General features: G+C 35.9%; 1 protein-coding gene across 2 annotated transcripts in view; it reads right to left on the bottom strand.

The window, feature by feature from the left end:
- Window positions 1-4,201: 4,201 nt before the first annotated feature.
- The window catches only part of UHRF2 (ubiquitin like with PHD and ring finger domains 2), an 81,049-nt gene continuing 68,479 nt past the window's right edge, over window positions 4,202-16,771 (bottom strand). The window contains exons 11-16 of one of the 2 annotated variants that reach the window (XM_086685228.1): window positions 13,846-14,008; window positions 13,019-13,159; window positions 11,224-11,320; window positions 10,734-10,891; window positions 6,588-6,686; window positions 4,202-5,604 (exon numbers count right to left, since the gene is read on the bottom strand). In XM_086685228.1, the coding sequence (XP_086541354.1) occupies window positions 5,458-5,604; window positions 6,588-6,686; window positions 10,734-10,891; window positions 11,224-11,320; window positions 13,019-13,159; window positions 13,846-14,008 (805 nt within the window). In that variant the 3' untranslated portion in view covers window positions 4,202-5,457. The other variant, XM_086685229.1, reaches the window with a different exon arrangement.

Here is a 16,771-nt window from a genome sequence, read left to right as displayed (position 1 = left end):
GCAAAATGTTCATGGGAATGCTAAGCTTTCTACCGGTATCGTTTCTCATCTATGGCAATTCACCAGAGATTTAAAAAACAAAACAGAACAAAACAAAAAAAAAAAAACCCTGTATTTTCTCAAGGAAAAAAAATGGTATTGAGTTAAATTCTTGGGTATGGTAGGGAAAGAATATTTTCAGAAACAAAGTGTCAGGGTTAGGTCATTAGAGATCTTAATTGAGTCTATGAATAAGGTAATCTTTCCTAAACTTGACCACTTTAAAAGAGGAAAAGTGAATGGTATTCATAATCACTCTGGAACAAACAATAAAACTTGGTTTGTCCTGACGAACTGACACTTAGGGTTACCCTATCTGTATTAGTCATCTTTTGCTGCATAACAAATTACCCCAAAGTTTAGTAATTAAAACAACATTCCTTATCATAGTTTCTGTGGGTCTGGAATCCAGAAGTAGCTTAGCTAGCACCTCTGGCTTCTAACAGGTCATGTTGTCTTGGTCATATTGTGTTAACTCAAAAATCTTAGGGTCTGAAGATTTACTTTTCACTTATAGTTACATGTTCATCATGGCTTGGCTGGGGGTGGGGTGGGCCTCTGTATTATTCTCATTCTGGGACCCAGGTTATGAGAAAAGCTGTCTTGGTGCTACTGATCCCCATGAAAGGGCAAAGAAAACTCTGGAGGGCAATGAAATGCTCTGCCTAGAAGTGACACACAGCATTTGTTACAGTTCAATGATTAACTGGTCACATGACTATAGCCAGCCACAAGGAGGCTAAGATGTACAATCCTAACATGCCCTTGAGAGTCAGAAATACCAGGAGTACAGTACCAATGACTACCCTCATTCTCGTCAGTAAATATTCAACCCACTCTTGTGTCCTACAGAAATTACATGTCCCCTAGAATGATTATAATGAAAGGGCAAAAATGAAGTGTTAGTGAGAATGTGGGGCAACTAGATTCCCATACATGACTGGCAGGAATGTAAAATGGTATAAACCACTTTCGAATATCTCTTAATTTATCTTGAGTAAATACTAATGAAATTGGTGGGTTGCATAGTAAGAACATATTTAATTTATAGGAAACTTTCAACTATTTTCCAAATACTTACACATGAAGCAGCTTTATACAGCAATATCCTGGAAACTCAAATATCCATTAGCAGATGCATTAACAAATTTTGGAATATCCATATATAATGGAATACCCAGTAATATGTTCAGATTTTGTCTATTCTGTTTTGTCTATTTTGTTTTCATTTATTTACAAGAATTTTAATCTCAAACTACTCTTCACACAGCAGCTTGTTGTTATTCTATCAATGCAATGCAATTTTATACTTGAGAATATAGTGTGATATTCTTTCATTCATTCTTTCAATAGTAGTCATTTGGTCTGCCTGTCTGGTCCCTCTAGCTAGTTCTTGGTATCTTGTGTCTAGTGTTTGTTTTTGTGTGTGTGTGTGTGTAGCATCTGATTAATCCAGGTTACTAAATAATTAGTTCCTTCAGGGATTTAAAGGTCTGATATGGGGATCAGCCAGCATACAACAGTTAAGCACAAAACACTCTTCCCAGCGTAAGCTGGTGATGAGTAGACCATCAAGCTCAGTTCCCTCAAATCAGGTAGTCATGAGCTCTATCTTTTCAGGGTGCTCTGGAGAACAGGGAAAGGTTTGATCCCTAATAAGCAAAAATAGAAATGCCACACAGTGGACAAGTCAGAACAGATCTCTATCCAATTTGTATGTAGACTCTACACTAAAATCCAAAGCTTTTAAGTTACAGGCAGGGCCCTTTTCTGTTAGCCAAACTGTTGTAACAAGTTTGTGATAGAGCTTATAGTGTTTTAGATTGCTACCTCCCCAAAGCTTACTTAATATTATTTTGTTTCATTTTGTTTTTCAATGTTTATTTAATTTGAGAGAAAGAGAGCATGTGACTGGGGGAGGGACAGAAAGAATCCCAAGCAGGATCTGTGCTGTTGGCACAGAACCTGAAGTGGGGCTCCAACTTGCAAACCGAGATCGTGACCTGAGTCGGATGCTTAACTGAGCCACCCAGGTGCCCTCCTTTTTTTTTTTTTATGTTTGTTTATTTGAGAGAGGGCTTGCGAAGGGGAAGGGCAGAGAAAGAGAGGGAGAGAGAGAGAGAGAATCCCATGATGGCTGAGTTGTCTGCATAGAGCCCAACATGGCGCTCAATCTCACAAACTGAGATCATGACCTGAGCTGCAATTAAGAGTCTGATCAGCACTTAACTAAGCCACCCAGATGCCCTTACCTAACATTCTTAAACATACCTGGATGCACATATTTGTTGAGTGAGCCATATTATTTAGAAATGAGTCTATAACTAGAAGCCCTTCTTAATCTAAGAAAATTTAAGAAAAAAAAAACTACCCATATGAAAGTGGCTGAGTACTTAATAGTAATCACTGTAACCTACTACATGTACCAGAATCCAGTGAAAAGCTCCTCTTTCAAATTTAAGCCTGAGACAACCAGATACTATGTAGTATCTGAAGGGATAACCACATCACCTATGAAGAAATCTTGCCAAAAAAACCCCTCACACCTAAATCTGGTCATGCTTGAATTCTAACTACCAATTTCCATAAAAGAGAAACAGGTTAAACCATACCACATGGTTATTGTCAGCAAAATCTTACTCTGTCAGACTCTAGAGTAATTTAAACATACAAATCACAAAAAGTAAAGGAAAATTGATAGAGGGGATATATACAGACTAAAAGATACTTAAGTGATAGCAATTAACAACAATGTAAGGTCCTCATTTGGATCCTGATGCAAACAAACCTAAAATATCTATATATGACATTTGAGACCATGGAATTTTGAATATTTACTAGATATTTGATAATAATTTTTTTTTCTTTACATGTATGACAATGGTATTGTGGTTATTTCCTGTATCTTTTAGAGTAAACTGAAATATTTATGTAAAAACAAACGAAGTCTTTTAAAAAAGTTTAAAAGCAAAATAAAATTGCTTAGTTTGGGGCCGTCCTGGACTCCTGAACATGTTAAGCTGGAATCAGCTTTCTTTCCTAGTCTATAATGTTATAGCAAAGTTAAGACAAAACATAGCGTAGGGGTGCCTGGGTGGCTCAGTCAGTTGAGTGTCTGACTTAGGCTCAGGTCATGATCTTGCAGTTCATGAGTTCAAGCCCCACGTCGGGCTCTGTGCTGACAGCTCAGAGCCTGGGGCCTGCTTCAGATTCTGTGTGTGTCTCTCTCTCTCTCTCTCTCTCTCTCTGCCCCTTCCCCACTCATGCTCTGTCTCTCAGAAGTGAATAAACGTTAAAAAAAATAATAAAAATTAAAAAAAAGACAAAACATAGCCTAACTATGGAAATCACTTATTTTGCTAATAAAAGCAGAACAATCCAGTTCAAGTAGCTGAAACTGGGAGATGTTCCCCACCCTTCATGCAGAGAGATGGCCAATGCCAAAGGGAATACACTAGATGAGGCAATTTAATGATTCATTTCAATCTAAAAAGGTTCTATTTAAATTAGATCCTTCAAAATAAAAATGATTCCAATGTCTGTTAAAAACAAGCCCAAAGTGACAACCATTCCAATCACTATGCTGTAACTGTTCCCCAGAATTTGATTTTGATGTGAGATCCTTTATAGCCCAACAGTAAAGACTGCCAGCACCTGGGCTCACATTGCCTGCTTCTAGCACAGCTGTGCCACTTCTCTGAAGTATGAACTTTGGCAAGTTCCTTTTTTTTTTTTTTAATGTTTATTTATTTTTGAGAGAGAGAGAGAGAGAAAGAGAGAGAGAAAGAGAGAGAGACAGAGAGAGAGAGAGAGAGAGACAGAGACAGAGAGTGAACAGGGGAATGGCAGATAGAAAGGGAGACACAGGATCAGAAGTAGGCTTTGGGCTCCGAGCTGTCAGCACAGAGCCCAACGTGGGGCTTGAACCCACCAACTGTGAGATCATGACCTGAGCTGAAGTCAGACGTTTAACTGACTGAGCCACCCAGAAGCCCCTGAACTTTGGCAAGTTTCTTAACCTTTCTGTACCTCTGAGGTTCATCCATAAGATGGGGATAACAGGACTGCCTCTAAGGGTTGTCAGAAGGATTAAATAAACACACATATATTCAATAAATATTGGCATTATATATGGCTCTGAATTCAGGAATAGAAAAACTGATTCAATCATATTAAAACTTTACTCTGATGAAAACAATATACTTTCAGAGACTAGAACAATGTTTTAGCATATTCTCATGTCTGTGAAATAAGAAGTAGCACTGATGCTAAAATTGAACGTAAGACAAGTTATTATAGAAAATTTTTCTAATTTAGTAAAATTAAAAAAGAAAAATCAAACATAAGGTGAAACCTGTCCTTAGTTCATACTAGTTCTTATTACCAAAAACCAAGAATAGAGAATTGTACAAAATGTCTATTTTAAAATGCACAATGAAATACTCTGGAAATGATTACTTCTGGAAGTGATTACTTCTTAAAAATACATACTTACAAGCCAGACAAATGTAGAAAAGTGAAGTAAGATGAGCTATTTTTCTGGTCATAAAATATTTATTAATGTATACTTTAGGGAATATAGTGAATATAAAATTTAGGATCACAATATGAAGCATTTCAGTCCTCTCAAAAGTCAAGCCCAGCCCTCAATGCTCTGCAGATGTAAAACCACTGGTGAGACTCACTAAAAGCAGTTTGACTAGTACAGAAGAGGCTTTTCATGAACATTTACAACTAGAGCATCTGAATACCTCTTTTAAGTGCAAAACCACACCACATTACACTAATGCAGCAACAATGCATTCATATTGTTCTCATTAGTCATTAGTAGTCAACTTGCATAAAACACCAGAAAAAAAGCACAATGGAGCTCACAAAATGGGCTAAAAAATGAACTTGTCCTTGCAAAACACATTGTAATGGAAGAAGACATTAAAAATGTATTATGCACAATACAGAAGCTGCGTTCCAAAGATCTCGAGTGTCATTTCCTTTTCTGTAAAATCAAATTACATGAACCAGGCACAACTAATATTTGGGAGGCAGTGCGTAGCTAAAACTTCATTTAACTAATTACTCAATGATTTAAAAAATCCCCATACGTCTTTTCTGTCCTGAGGTAGTTGCAAAATAAATCATAACTTGGATATCAACTAGAGCTGAGGCTTTGACTTTTTACTCATTTAAAACTAGTTGTTACTGACAGGAACTACCTTTTGATATTTAAAAGACAGTTGAGAAATGGGCCTCTCACTACACACACAAGATAATGGCTATGTAGGAAAGAGGATTAGCTGCTTCAGAACGTGAGAGATATGGTCCACCATAGCGCTTCCACCCTCCCCGCCCCCTCCCCCCAACCATTTTAGATTCTTTATTGTCCAAAAAGCCACCAAGAGCAACACAGTAGTAGACAAATCATCGTCCTTTGCTGTAGCCAGGGAAGAAAAGGTCAAGTAGAGTCTGCAGAATCTCATTGGGAATCATGAGATAATTCTGGCCAAGATCATGCCGGCAAGCAGGGCAGGAGAAAACTTGAGCCTTAAAGGAGCGCTGTAAGCAATCCTAAGGCAAAATCAAAACAGAAACAAAAACATACCCAATTTCATCAGAGTATAGCATGTAGAAAAGTCAATGGCTTATGCTTTTAAATAGGAACTAGAAACTTAAGATGTACTGTAAAGGCCTGAATCTGCACTCTGAAAACTAGTCTATAGACATGGCTGTAAGTTCCACTTCCAGCATATATTGTGAGACTTCAGGTAAATGACCTTAATTTTGAGTGCTTTAATTTCCTCATCCAATAAAATGAGAGTGTTAGAATTTATGTGTGATTTTCACTAGCCTCACCTACATTGGATTTTAATCCTCTTCTTTATAACAGAACACCTAAAAGAAATTTAGGATTTCCCTGCTTAGAACTAAGTTATGTATCTTATCAAATCACTTAACATAGAATGTGTCTTCCAGAAATATATGGGTCAGGCACAAACACATATGTGGAAGATTTGTTTCCATGTTACAAAAGAAATTAAAATTCAGAAGCTAGGTCAGGACACACAACCACTGAGCAGTAGAGCAGGATTCCAACCTTGGTTTGACTAAAACCCAATCTTCCCCTTTACACCACACTAATAATGCAATATTCAACTCCTCTGGAAATGCTACCAGACAGAATCTGTTTTAGGTTTCATTAAGTGGATGGAATTATTTCAGTCCGCACTACAATATATAAAACATACATAAGCTATAACAAAAATAGCAATGACACCTTACTTTCTTCTCCATTTCAAATTCTCCTCAACAATTCCAAACATGATACAATACCTTTGACTATAGAATACATATTTGACTATTACTGTCTATAGTAATAAAATTAAAATAAATTAAAACATGCATTACTGCCAAAATGTAATGAAATGTTTCTTAACTGGCAAGGTTCCACAACTATTCTGCTGCATGGAAAAATGTTTCACGTGCTAAAACTATGTTTGGAGGTTAGTTGCCCTCTGTCCTAACAAGGGAAAATGAGAAAGAAACCTACTTACTTTACAGACATTATGGAGGCAATCTGTTGTCACAGGCTGGTAAACTAGCTCCTGGCAGCAGACACACATAAAAGATTGTTCCAATTTTTTCAGAAAATTCTAGAATGGCACCCAGGGGGAAGGAAAAAAAAAAAGGTTAGCTTTGTAAAAAATTAGTAAGATTATAAGTAATTAGGGAAAAAATGTCTTTGTCACATTTAAAACATTTTGTATTAAAAAAAAGTACCGGTAACCATAAGCAAATATGAAAATATAAAACCGAAGAAACTTCATTCCATAATATATATACATTAGTTTTAAATCTTATAATTGGTTTGGAAAAGCTGCAAAGTGAAAATATATGGCATTAAAAAGTGAATGTCTCCCCTTAAACCTCACATTCCAGAGATTACTATTTTTGCCTTTAACACAGTCATGGACATGTGTTAACAAACTAGAATTTTTTTTTTTTTTTTTCAACATTTATTTTTTGGGACAGAGAGAGACAGAGCATGAACGGGGGAGGGGCAGAGAGAGAGGGAGACACAGAATCGGAAACAGGCTCCAGGCTCTGAGCCATCAGCCCAGAGCCCGACGCGGGGCTCGAACTCACGGACCGCGAGATCGTGACCTGGCTGAAGTCGGACACTTAACCGACTGCGCCACCCAGGCGCCCCAACAAACTAGAATTTAAATAAAAACTTAAAAGGGGGAAAAATATCAATCATGGATAGCTTGTCTCAAGGTCATTACATATAGATGTCTCTTTTCAAAAAAGCTGGGTGGGTGGTATTCCAGTAATATGAACACATTATTTATTTAATCTTTTGCTGTTAAGAAACTTCAATATTTATTTTTTAGCTAAATAAATAAGTAAATAAATAAATAAATAATAGCACTAGGCAATAATACTCTGTAGTATCTAATACTCCAAAGAATCAACATATTTATTCTCCTAGGATTATCTTCTGTGATATTTTGCCTCAATCCAAAAATCCCATATTTTCCTGATGCCAATGTTTACTCAAATTGGGACTAAATTATAAATGGTAGAGCCATCTAAAGCAAATATGATCAAATGGGTACTCTTATACTCATCAAAAGCGATTACTGGTTCCATTTTACCCAACTATTTCTTTTAAACTAGAAAGGTAAGTAGAGTTTTGAATAGTCACAAGGCTAATCTTCTGTTCAGTTATTTCTGGTAATATGGAAAAATATTTCATGTTTTTTTCTGTCAATAAAAAAGAATTTACAAGAGTTTCAAGTTAAAATTAAACCAAAGATCCCATTTCAAAGTTATATCTTGAAACTAACTTATTTATGGACATTATAAAAGTCAAGTGAATTAGTAAAATATTATACAATATACTGGAAGAATAAAATGGGAGGAGATACTCAAACTTTAATACCAAGTACACCCCCCAACACACAACAAACTACTTTGTTAATGACTGCTAATTTCCCTGGCATCTCCATGATACTTGTAATATGTACTAAGATATTTCAAATTCCTACAATGGGCTAGGTACTCATCTGCATCGTGGTGACAAAAATGCAAAGTCTCTCCTTTCATGGAACTTTATAAAATCAATTTCAGATAGTAATAACTGAGCAAACAAAGCAAACTAAAGCAACAGAGTAAAAGAGTGGCTGTTTTAGAAAGCGTAGCCAGGGAAGACCTTTGTGAAGACCTGTACTTTGCAGAGACTTACAGGAAAGAAGGAGTGAGCGACATGAAGGTGTAAAGAATTTTCTAGTCAGAGAGACAGTATGGGTCTAAGGGCCTAGGATAAGGAACAGGCTGAGCATGTTTAAATAGCACAGAACGTGTTTAAATATGGCTGAAGCGTTTGGGTCTGAGAGGGCCCATGCCAGATCATGTAGGGCCTTGGGAAGGTATTGGGATAAAAATATACTCACATATACATAACATATGCACTTATTTTAAAGCCACCAATGGCCAACACTTGTTTTTTCTGGCTTAATAAATGTGTTCCTGGCTTATCTGAAGAGAATGGGCATAAAAGCTGTTCACAACAATAGTACATACACATCCAGAGTAATCAATAGCAGCAAGCTCATAATCATCTCACCCAGGCATGCAAGATCCTGCCAACAGAGGATAACCTACTGGATACAATTTTGTCTTTTTTTTTTAAGTTTATTTATTTTGGGGGGGGGGGAGGGGCAGAGAGAGGAGACAGAATACCAAGCAGGCTCCATACTGTCAGTGTGAAGCCCTATGAGGGGCTGGAACCCACAAAAATGCAAGATCTTGACCTGAGTGAAACCAAGAGTCAGATGCTTAACCAACTGAGCCACCCAGGTGCTCCCACCTTTTTTAAAATTGTGGCTTGAGAACTGTCAATTATTGACTTTATTTCATATTAAAGTTACGTTGAAAGAACTCACAAGTATACTTGGTTTGCATACAATTGCCAAGTCTCACAGGACTCAATCACTTCAATAATTTTTTTAATTGATAAACAGTATACACATATTAGCAGTCTTACACTGAAGTCCAATACACACATCCAAACTAGTCAATAGATGTGCAAGAGAACTTCCATGTACACTCAGGTAGCTTTTTCCTCCACCTGTATCTGCTACTTTGTCTCCTGCCCACCCACAGCTGGAACTCACCCACGTTATCCACCTAACCACCAGCTGTACCCCTCCAACTAGAGAATATTTAGACTATGATCAAAAACTGTTTGCTGCACCTTACTTTCTCTAAGTGAAAATGACCTACCAGGGTCAGACTCTCACTATGTCTGGGTCTCTTGGCTAAAAAGCAAGTAACACTTCACACAGAGCTCAATCACTTTCCTTCTGTCCTCCAAACACGTAAGCTTCATTTTACCAAGAATAACCCATTATCACATACATAAGCAAAGGAAATGATGACTCCTAAAGGGTATTTGATAAATTTCACCCATTTCTAAAACTTTAAAAATTAGGGGCATCTGGCTGCCTCAGTCTGTAGAGCATGAGCATCTTGATCTTGGTGTCATGAGTTTGAGCCCCATTTTTGGGTGTTACTCAAAAATAAGTTAAAAAATAAGTAAGGCGTCTGGCTGGCTCAATCGGTAGAGCCAGGGTAGATCTCAGGGTTCTGAGTTCAATCCTCGTGCTGGGTACAGAGATTACTTAAAAATGAAATCTTAAAAAAAATATGTACACACACACACACACACACACACACACAAATAGAAATAAATAAATAAATGTTTAAAAATTTTATCAGGGAACATCCTTCCTTAATATTGATGACTATTTCTCAAACAAAAAGCAACACAAAAATTCAGAGTTCTAAATTTAGATAGAAAGATAGATCTTAACTAACCCGATTTCAGACATATGAGAAATTCTGGCTAATACACTGACAGAAATAAAAGGAGCATTGGAAAGAAGAAAATTAGTAGAAGATGACAGGATAAAACTTCAAGAGAAGATACTAAGGTTCACTCACAATAGCTGCACAGAGGAAAAAATGCAGAGAAGTAATTATGTTACACCTGACAAGGGGTTAATATCTAATAAACAGAATATTCTAATTTTAAGCAAAATAAATTAAGACATAAATAAAAGCAAGTGAACAAAGAAGGAATAGCCAATTCACATTTGAAAACTCCAGCTTTTAGGATTTGATAAGGAAGCCTCATTTGCAAAACACAGCTTAACACAAAATCCACACACATCAGTTGTAATTTCTTTTCACTTTAAAATTTCATGATTACCAAAAATGGGAAAAAAAATCCAAAACATATAAAGTATTTAAATAAATCAATACTGGTTTATTTTACAAACAGGTTAAACATGTCCTGCATTGCTTAAGACTTATGCCATCATCAGATAACTTTGAACTATAGCAAAAAATTTCCTGATGAGTTTTAAATTAAGTGTGTTTACACAACTGAAAATTCTTCCCATGAATAGTGCCTTCAACATAAATGATTAAGTTCAGGCACAAAGAGGTTAAAACCAACAACTAAGAGGCCTAAAATCCACCTAAGAGCATTTAAGTATTACCTTAGATTATTTCTGAAAGTGACACTGGATGAGATGATTACATAAAAACGTCATTTTGACTGACTTGCAAAGGAAAATTATTTTTCATCATGTCAATAATAAAACATTATTATTTAAAAAATCTTTACATACTGGACCTTCCACAAGAGATGCAAGCACTTCATCCCATAGCTTCTGGTTTTGGTGATCTTCTCTGATTAGATGTTGTTGTTGAGGGGTTAGTTGGAAAGCCTCAACTGCTTCTGCTGAATCTGATGTTTTTATCACTTTGGAGGCACTTGGACAATCATCTAGATTCATTTAAAAATACATAAGCAGGTTTACTAGCGGTTCTAAGCACAACTATGAGACCTAAGAGTTAACTGGTACCAGTTAATGTTTAGCATGAAGATAACCTACACACAGCAGCATCTAACTTCCGATGGAGTTTAGAATACTACGTTTGCTGCTATTTTGGCTCTGACACTATTAAAATATACAGAAAGCCCCCCACCACCCCTCCACCCCCAAAAAATCCTTCACTTTGCTTTTAATTTTTTATGAGTTTCTCAAATTTTTCTCTTAATATTTTTCTTTATTAGAAACTATGATTTTAGGACTTATGTTTGCAATCATTACCTACCATCTGTAGTTGGCCTTTTTGAGGCTCCACTAGCCTGCTTCTTTGACTGTCCTTTAGTCTTCTTCCCTTCCTTATCTGAAGGGTAACCTACTGGATACTGTTGGGGGAAAAAGTACAATATAGATTTAAGTTTCACAGAGAAAAGGGGTTCTAGATGCTGCTGAGAAATTAAAAAAGGGGAGGTGGGGTAAGAGTCCGTATTTTCCCTAAACTGAAAGACTTTATATAAAGGAAACAAACATTTAAAGGACAGAAGACTATTAAAATCCCCAATTCAGTGTAAAACCATGTAGTTTTGACTGTTAAACATTCCATTTTATAAAATAATAATCTTAGTTTCAGATCTAAAAGAGGAAAGACAAGTTTTCAGGAGGTTTGACTAGGTGGCTTGAAAAGTGTGAGGAAGAAATTAAAGAATCTAGATATGAAGGTAAGTGAGATCAACCACACAGCACAATATGGTACTCATAGAGATGGTAGTACACTCAATTGTGGAGCCAATCTTTAAAAAACAAAACAAAACAAACCCACCCACAACATTAAGGGTCAAATTTCTTATCTCCCAAAATAAGGTGGGGCACAGGGGCTTTTAGAGGACCTAAAGACACTAAATTACTGAATTCTTTATCAGCTAAAGGTTAGACTTTAAGGAATAAAATTCTACCTATTTGTGTTTTACTGGCTACCCTTATGGGGAGAACATGCTTTGTTGATAACACTGATATTTAAAGCTCAACATGTTTCAGGCCCCATCAATGATGTTTTTAACTTAATCATAGTAGATGAGCTTACATGCTTCTGCTTAGTTTCAAATCTAACCTATCTAGAGCATTGCTCTGCTGAACAATGAATCTGAAAAATTCTTTTGAAAATGGATTTAACAAGTTATTTTTTTATATTGTTATAAAAAGAATATTGGCAGTTATTTTATCAGCTGATGGGTCTCATTTAAACAATCAATTCTACAAGTTTAAAAAGAAAACAAAAACAGACACAGACTTGCACTAGAAAACACACACTCACCTGCCTGGGTGGTCAGACACTTGCCCATAGTTCAGCCCCTACACATGCAGTGTGGGCAGAGCCAGGGGAAATGAAAAGCTGGTAGTCTTTACAGGAAGCACAACAATGGGGAATGATGGAAGATGAACTCAAACCATGCTCTGAAGTCAGTGTCAGGGACAAAGTCTAGGGTGCATAGGCAGTGGACGGGGGAATGTAGCCATACCATCCATTATGCATACAAAACCAACAAAGTCTTATATGGGTTAACAGCTGAACATGGGCAAAGGGGAAAAAAAAGGCAAAGCACTAAAGGTGGTGACAGGACAGGGAAGCAGCTTTGAGGGGGAAGAGAAAAAAGGGGTGAGGAAAAGTGAGAAGGGTAGGAGAAGCAGACCACTCTTATAAGCCACCTCCCCCTTCCCCTACCAGAGACACACCCCCTGTGCCCTCTATGATAAACTTCCCTTCTTAAGGTCTTCTCTATATTAATTTTATGTATCCCTCTCCTTCATTGTTCAAGTCATTTCCAAATTGAATTACAACTATTTTACTTTTCATTGAAGGCTTGGTTTTTCCCAAGCACAATTCTTGGTCTTAGAGCAGTTTGACACCTAGAATGCTACTACCTTTTTATTTGTTTTCCTTCTGTATACTTGAATGATTTCATTCCTCACCCCTTACAGTCCACTGATCAATTGCTGTGAGCTGTATCCAGTGTTAAGGCACAAAGATACTACAGAGGTGTGTGTTTTTATGAGCATACAGGTAGCCTAGACAAATGTAATCTAACCTGTAAACGTAGACATAGTCTCCTTGACCGTTCTATTCCTTCTGAGGTCCAAGGAGCAGGTTCAACATCATCTCTTCTTAAAAGGTAGCGCCAAACCAAGAATCCATGGCTTGATGAAATCTCTGGCCAGTATTTCACCACCTAAATCATAATTATTTTGGTACTAGTTTGAGATTTAATATTTAGACTTATTCATAATGCCACATTACTAGTTTAACTAAGTACACTTGACTTAACTGAATGCAACTTCAGAAGATACTTGCTTTAAGAATAGTAAATAAAAAATCACTAGAATATTGTTTTTACCTTGATTTTTAATTAAGGTAGTTCCCACATAAGTACCCATTGCTATAAGTTTGAAATATTAACAAGATTATGCTCAATAATAGAATCTCGCATAATAGGATATAAAAATGGTGGCAGTAAATGCCTCCATTTTTTAAAACAATACAACCTATCTGAACAATTATAATGTGCTTGGCTCTGAAAATCTATTATAATTAAAATAATTCTGAAAGATATAACAATCAGTATCTATGATGCCCATGTTATTTAAATAGTTTTATCACAGAGAATATATACTTATAAAAAACTTAACCTAAAACAGAACTCTGCCCTTATGGACTTCAAATAAGCATTAAGAGAAAAAATATCAAAGTTAGGAGCTCACTTTGTATATCTGTTACATTTCCAGAAAAAGTAGAGATACCAACTAAGGTGGTCTACTACTTCCTTTAGCCCACCCACTGTAGGGTAGTTCCCTGTGGCAACCCTGTCTTGAAAGCCCAGGAAAAATGACTAACAAGATGTCATGCCAGATAGAGCACCTTATAAATGCCATCATATCTGTTGCCTTCTTCAGGAGCATATTTGCTGATCTTCCTCCCTTTAAAACTGCGTATCACTCTGACTGGCTTACCAGCTCTCCAATTCCGAGACTCTGCTCCAATTTTATCATCCAATGGAGCATCACAGTTTAGGGCCAATGCCCTAAAAAATAAAACAAAGTCTTTATACCAAGTAATCTTTAAGTATATAATCGCATTATTAGCTCAATTAAAAGGTGAATTATGCCTTACCTGATAGTTAAGATTCTATGATTCTTTCCATATTATTCCAGATAATAGGATTATGCTTTCCCCCACCAGCAGAGAAGACAAATCAGTTTTCTGATGTCACCCCCAAGCCAGGGGATTGGTTCTCAGATAGCCTGTAGGGTTCTTCTGAAAGTAATAACATCTGTGCCACGTATAATAGAAAACAACTAGAAATACATGGAATTTTTTTTTAAATAACGAGGGAAGGGAGAAAGTTGGACACTAAAGCAAGTGATTGTTGTAGTAGTTATTTTTGATAAGGGAGGGAGTGAAGTATATTGCTGGAATAATGTAGAAAGAAATCCAGAAAAATAAATTTGTCAGCAAGGTACAAATGACCTTTCTAGGTCTACTTTCCACATTCCAGATGATAGAGATTCCTTACCGTTTAAAAGTTATTAAAGAACAATTTTAATATGAAATTATCGTTTAAAGATTTCTAGTAAAAAGGTAAGTTTAAATAAAACTGAAGCAATCAAATGCCTGCACTAAATCATGATAATAAAGATTTTTGGCTCCTCCAGATCACTATTTTTATGATGACACATGAACAAGGAGGAACAGTGAGTGAGAAGCAGCACCTGATTTACTTGAAGCTTCCTTAGTATGTGTACTCACTTAGTAGTAATTAATCAGTAAGGTTATGTTAGAAGACCTTTCTTGGGAGAACTTAGTCCTGCCAAAAAAACAAAAACAACAAAAAAAACCAAACCAAACAAAAAAACCCCAAAGTTCCCACCAAATCAGAAACTATTTAAAATTAGTATTCTTCCTCTGAGATACCTACTTCCTAACTTAAGTGACAAGACACCACTGAGAACATGTAAGGTTAAAAACACACACACCCAATTTGGTAAATTCAGATATGATACAAAATACTTTTTCAGGGCATAATTCTATTTATGCAGCTTCAAATGAAATTCACCGTAAGATGAAATGTCTAATCTACCCAAATCTCTTCATCACAGTTATATTGTTAAAGTAAATACAGTGTTTTGTTAAAAAAAAAAAAAAACTTTCATAAATGTGGTCAAATAGTTGGAGTTTACCAAGTTAATTTTTTTTAATCTCAAAGGGAGATGCATTAAATCTCTGGGAGGTAGAAGAAAATGTATCCAATCTTCTAGTGTTAGTATATCTTATTTATGGAATACCTATTGAGATATACATACTTCATCTTCTTAAAGAGCAAGGAAAAGAATAAGTACTATTTTCACATTAATGAACAGAATGGTTTGGTACTTACAAGGACCTTTAGTCAGAACTGCCACCACTAACTGGCATTAATAACTCACTTCTATTTTCACATTAAGTATGTAGGTTGTTCAAGTATGTGAAGAGATTCCAAGAAGATCAAACTATGCAAAACAAGGCTTTACCATTAGTCTGCAGCTCAATTGGTTGTTTCTAACTGCCCTGACAAAGGAAGGCCAGGATACCTTGCTGCCCACTTCAGTTTCATAAAGTGAAAGAGCTGAGAAGAAATAGGAACAACCTTCTCAAAGCAAGAAGCAAGGGTCAAACTCCCTCTTAGTGGAGAAGGAAAAATAAACTGGACCATACGCTAGTCAGGAAAAAGTGTAATATGGGTCAGAGCTAAGGGTCTTTGACCTTGGTTTTCATGTTTATGAAACATATATGTATCTTTGCTCAAGAGGTCTTTATAATCACAATGTGTACTCAAAACTTAATGTATAAATTAACTGAATGGATGTCAGAGTCCCTATGGTAAGTCAATCCTAAATTGTTTTCAGTCAGAATTTTATTTTCACTACCTTCTCTTAAATACAAACATTTTTACAACTTGTCAATTATTTTCTGAGATTGTAACATAATGGTAAACAGGGTTATACTTAGATTCTTTAAAAGCTTGAAAAACATTTACCATTTACATTACAAGTGCAGGTAGTTAGGAAACAAATCTCATTCAAGCAAAATAACTCATTATTATTAAAGGGTAAATATAATCTTCAGATGAGACAACTTAAAAAAGCACTTTTAAAAATTCAAGATATACTTTCACTGACAAAAACACATCAAAATATTTCTAACTCCTTTTAAGATCATTCCTCCTAAAGAGCTGCTTTCTCACTAGAAAAAGACTAACTAGGGACTGGACTCCTACTTCAGGAATGTTTTCACCAGCAAATCTGACCTGTCTCCTCTGCTGGTTCAGTTAAATAATCCTACTGTCAGAAATAATAGAGAAGGAAGACATAAAAACAGACTATGTAATTTGGTATGCAACAAATTCTTGAAATCATACTGATATATTCTTTACTTCACACGGTAATCAGAAATTAAGGGCACACTACTTAAAACCGAGTGATTCAGATTCAAAGAAAAATACTCATTTTTACTCAATAATCCATAAAACACTCGTAACAATAGGATATAAAAATTTTGACTTTATGAAATTGATCTAAAAATTATGACAAGTTATAATGTGGTGGTTGCTATCTGATGATCTGGGTCACTTTATTATTATTGCTATTAGCATGCATTTATGAACTAAAACATTTTGAAGTCGTCAAGTTTTCTGCTCCCATGGAAGCTGGCATATCATTAATACCTCTATAGAACAAAGGTCAGCACAAGGTGGCTCTTTTGTAATGCTTTATAAGCATTTAGTTAGAAAAGGTCACTTTTATAACTA

This window comes from Puma concolor, chromosome D4, assembly GCF_028749965.1.
Source record: "Puma concolor isolate L17-30 chromosome D4, mPumCon1.1.hap2, whole genome shotgun sequence".
Classification (NCBI taxonomy): Eukaryota; Metazoa; Chordata; class Mammalia; order Carnivora; family Felidae; genus Puma; species Puma concolor.
Note: the sequence above shows the minus strand (reverse complement) of the source record. Positions and strands in the feature narration are given on the sequence as shown.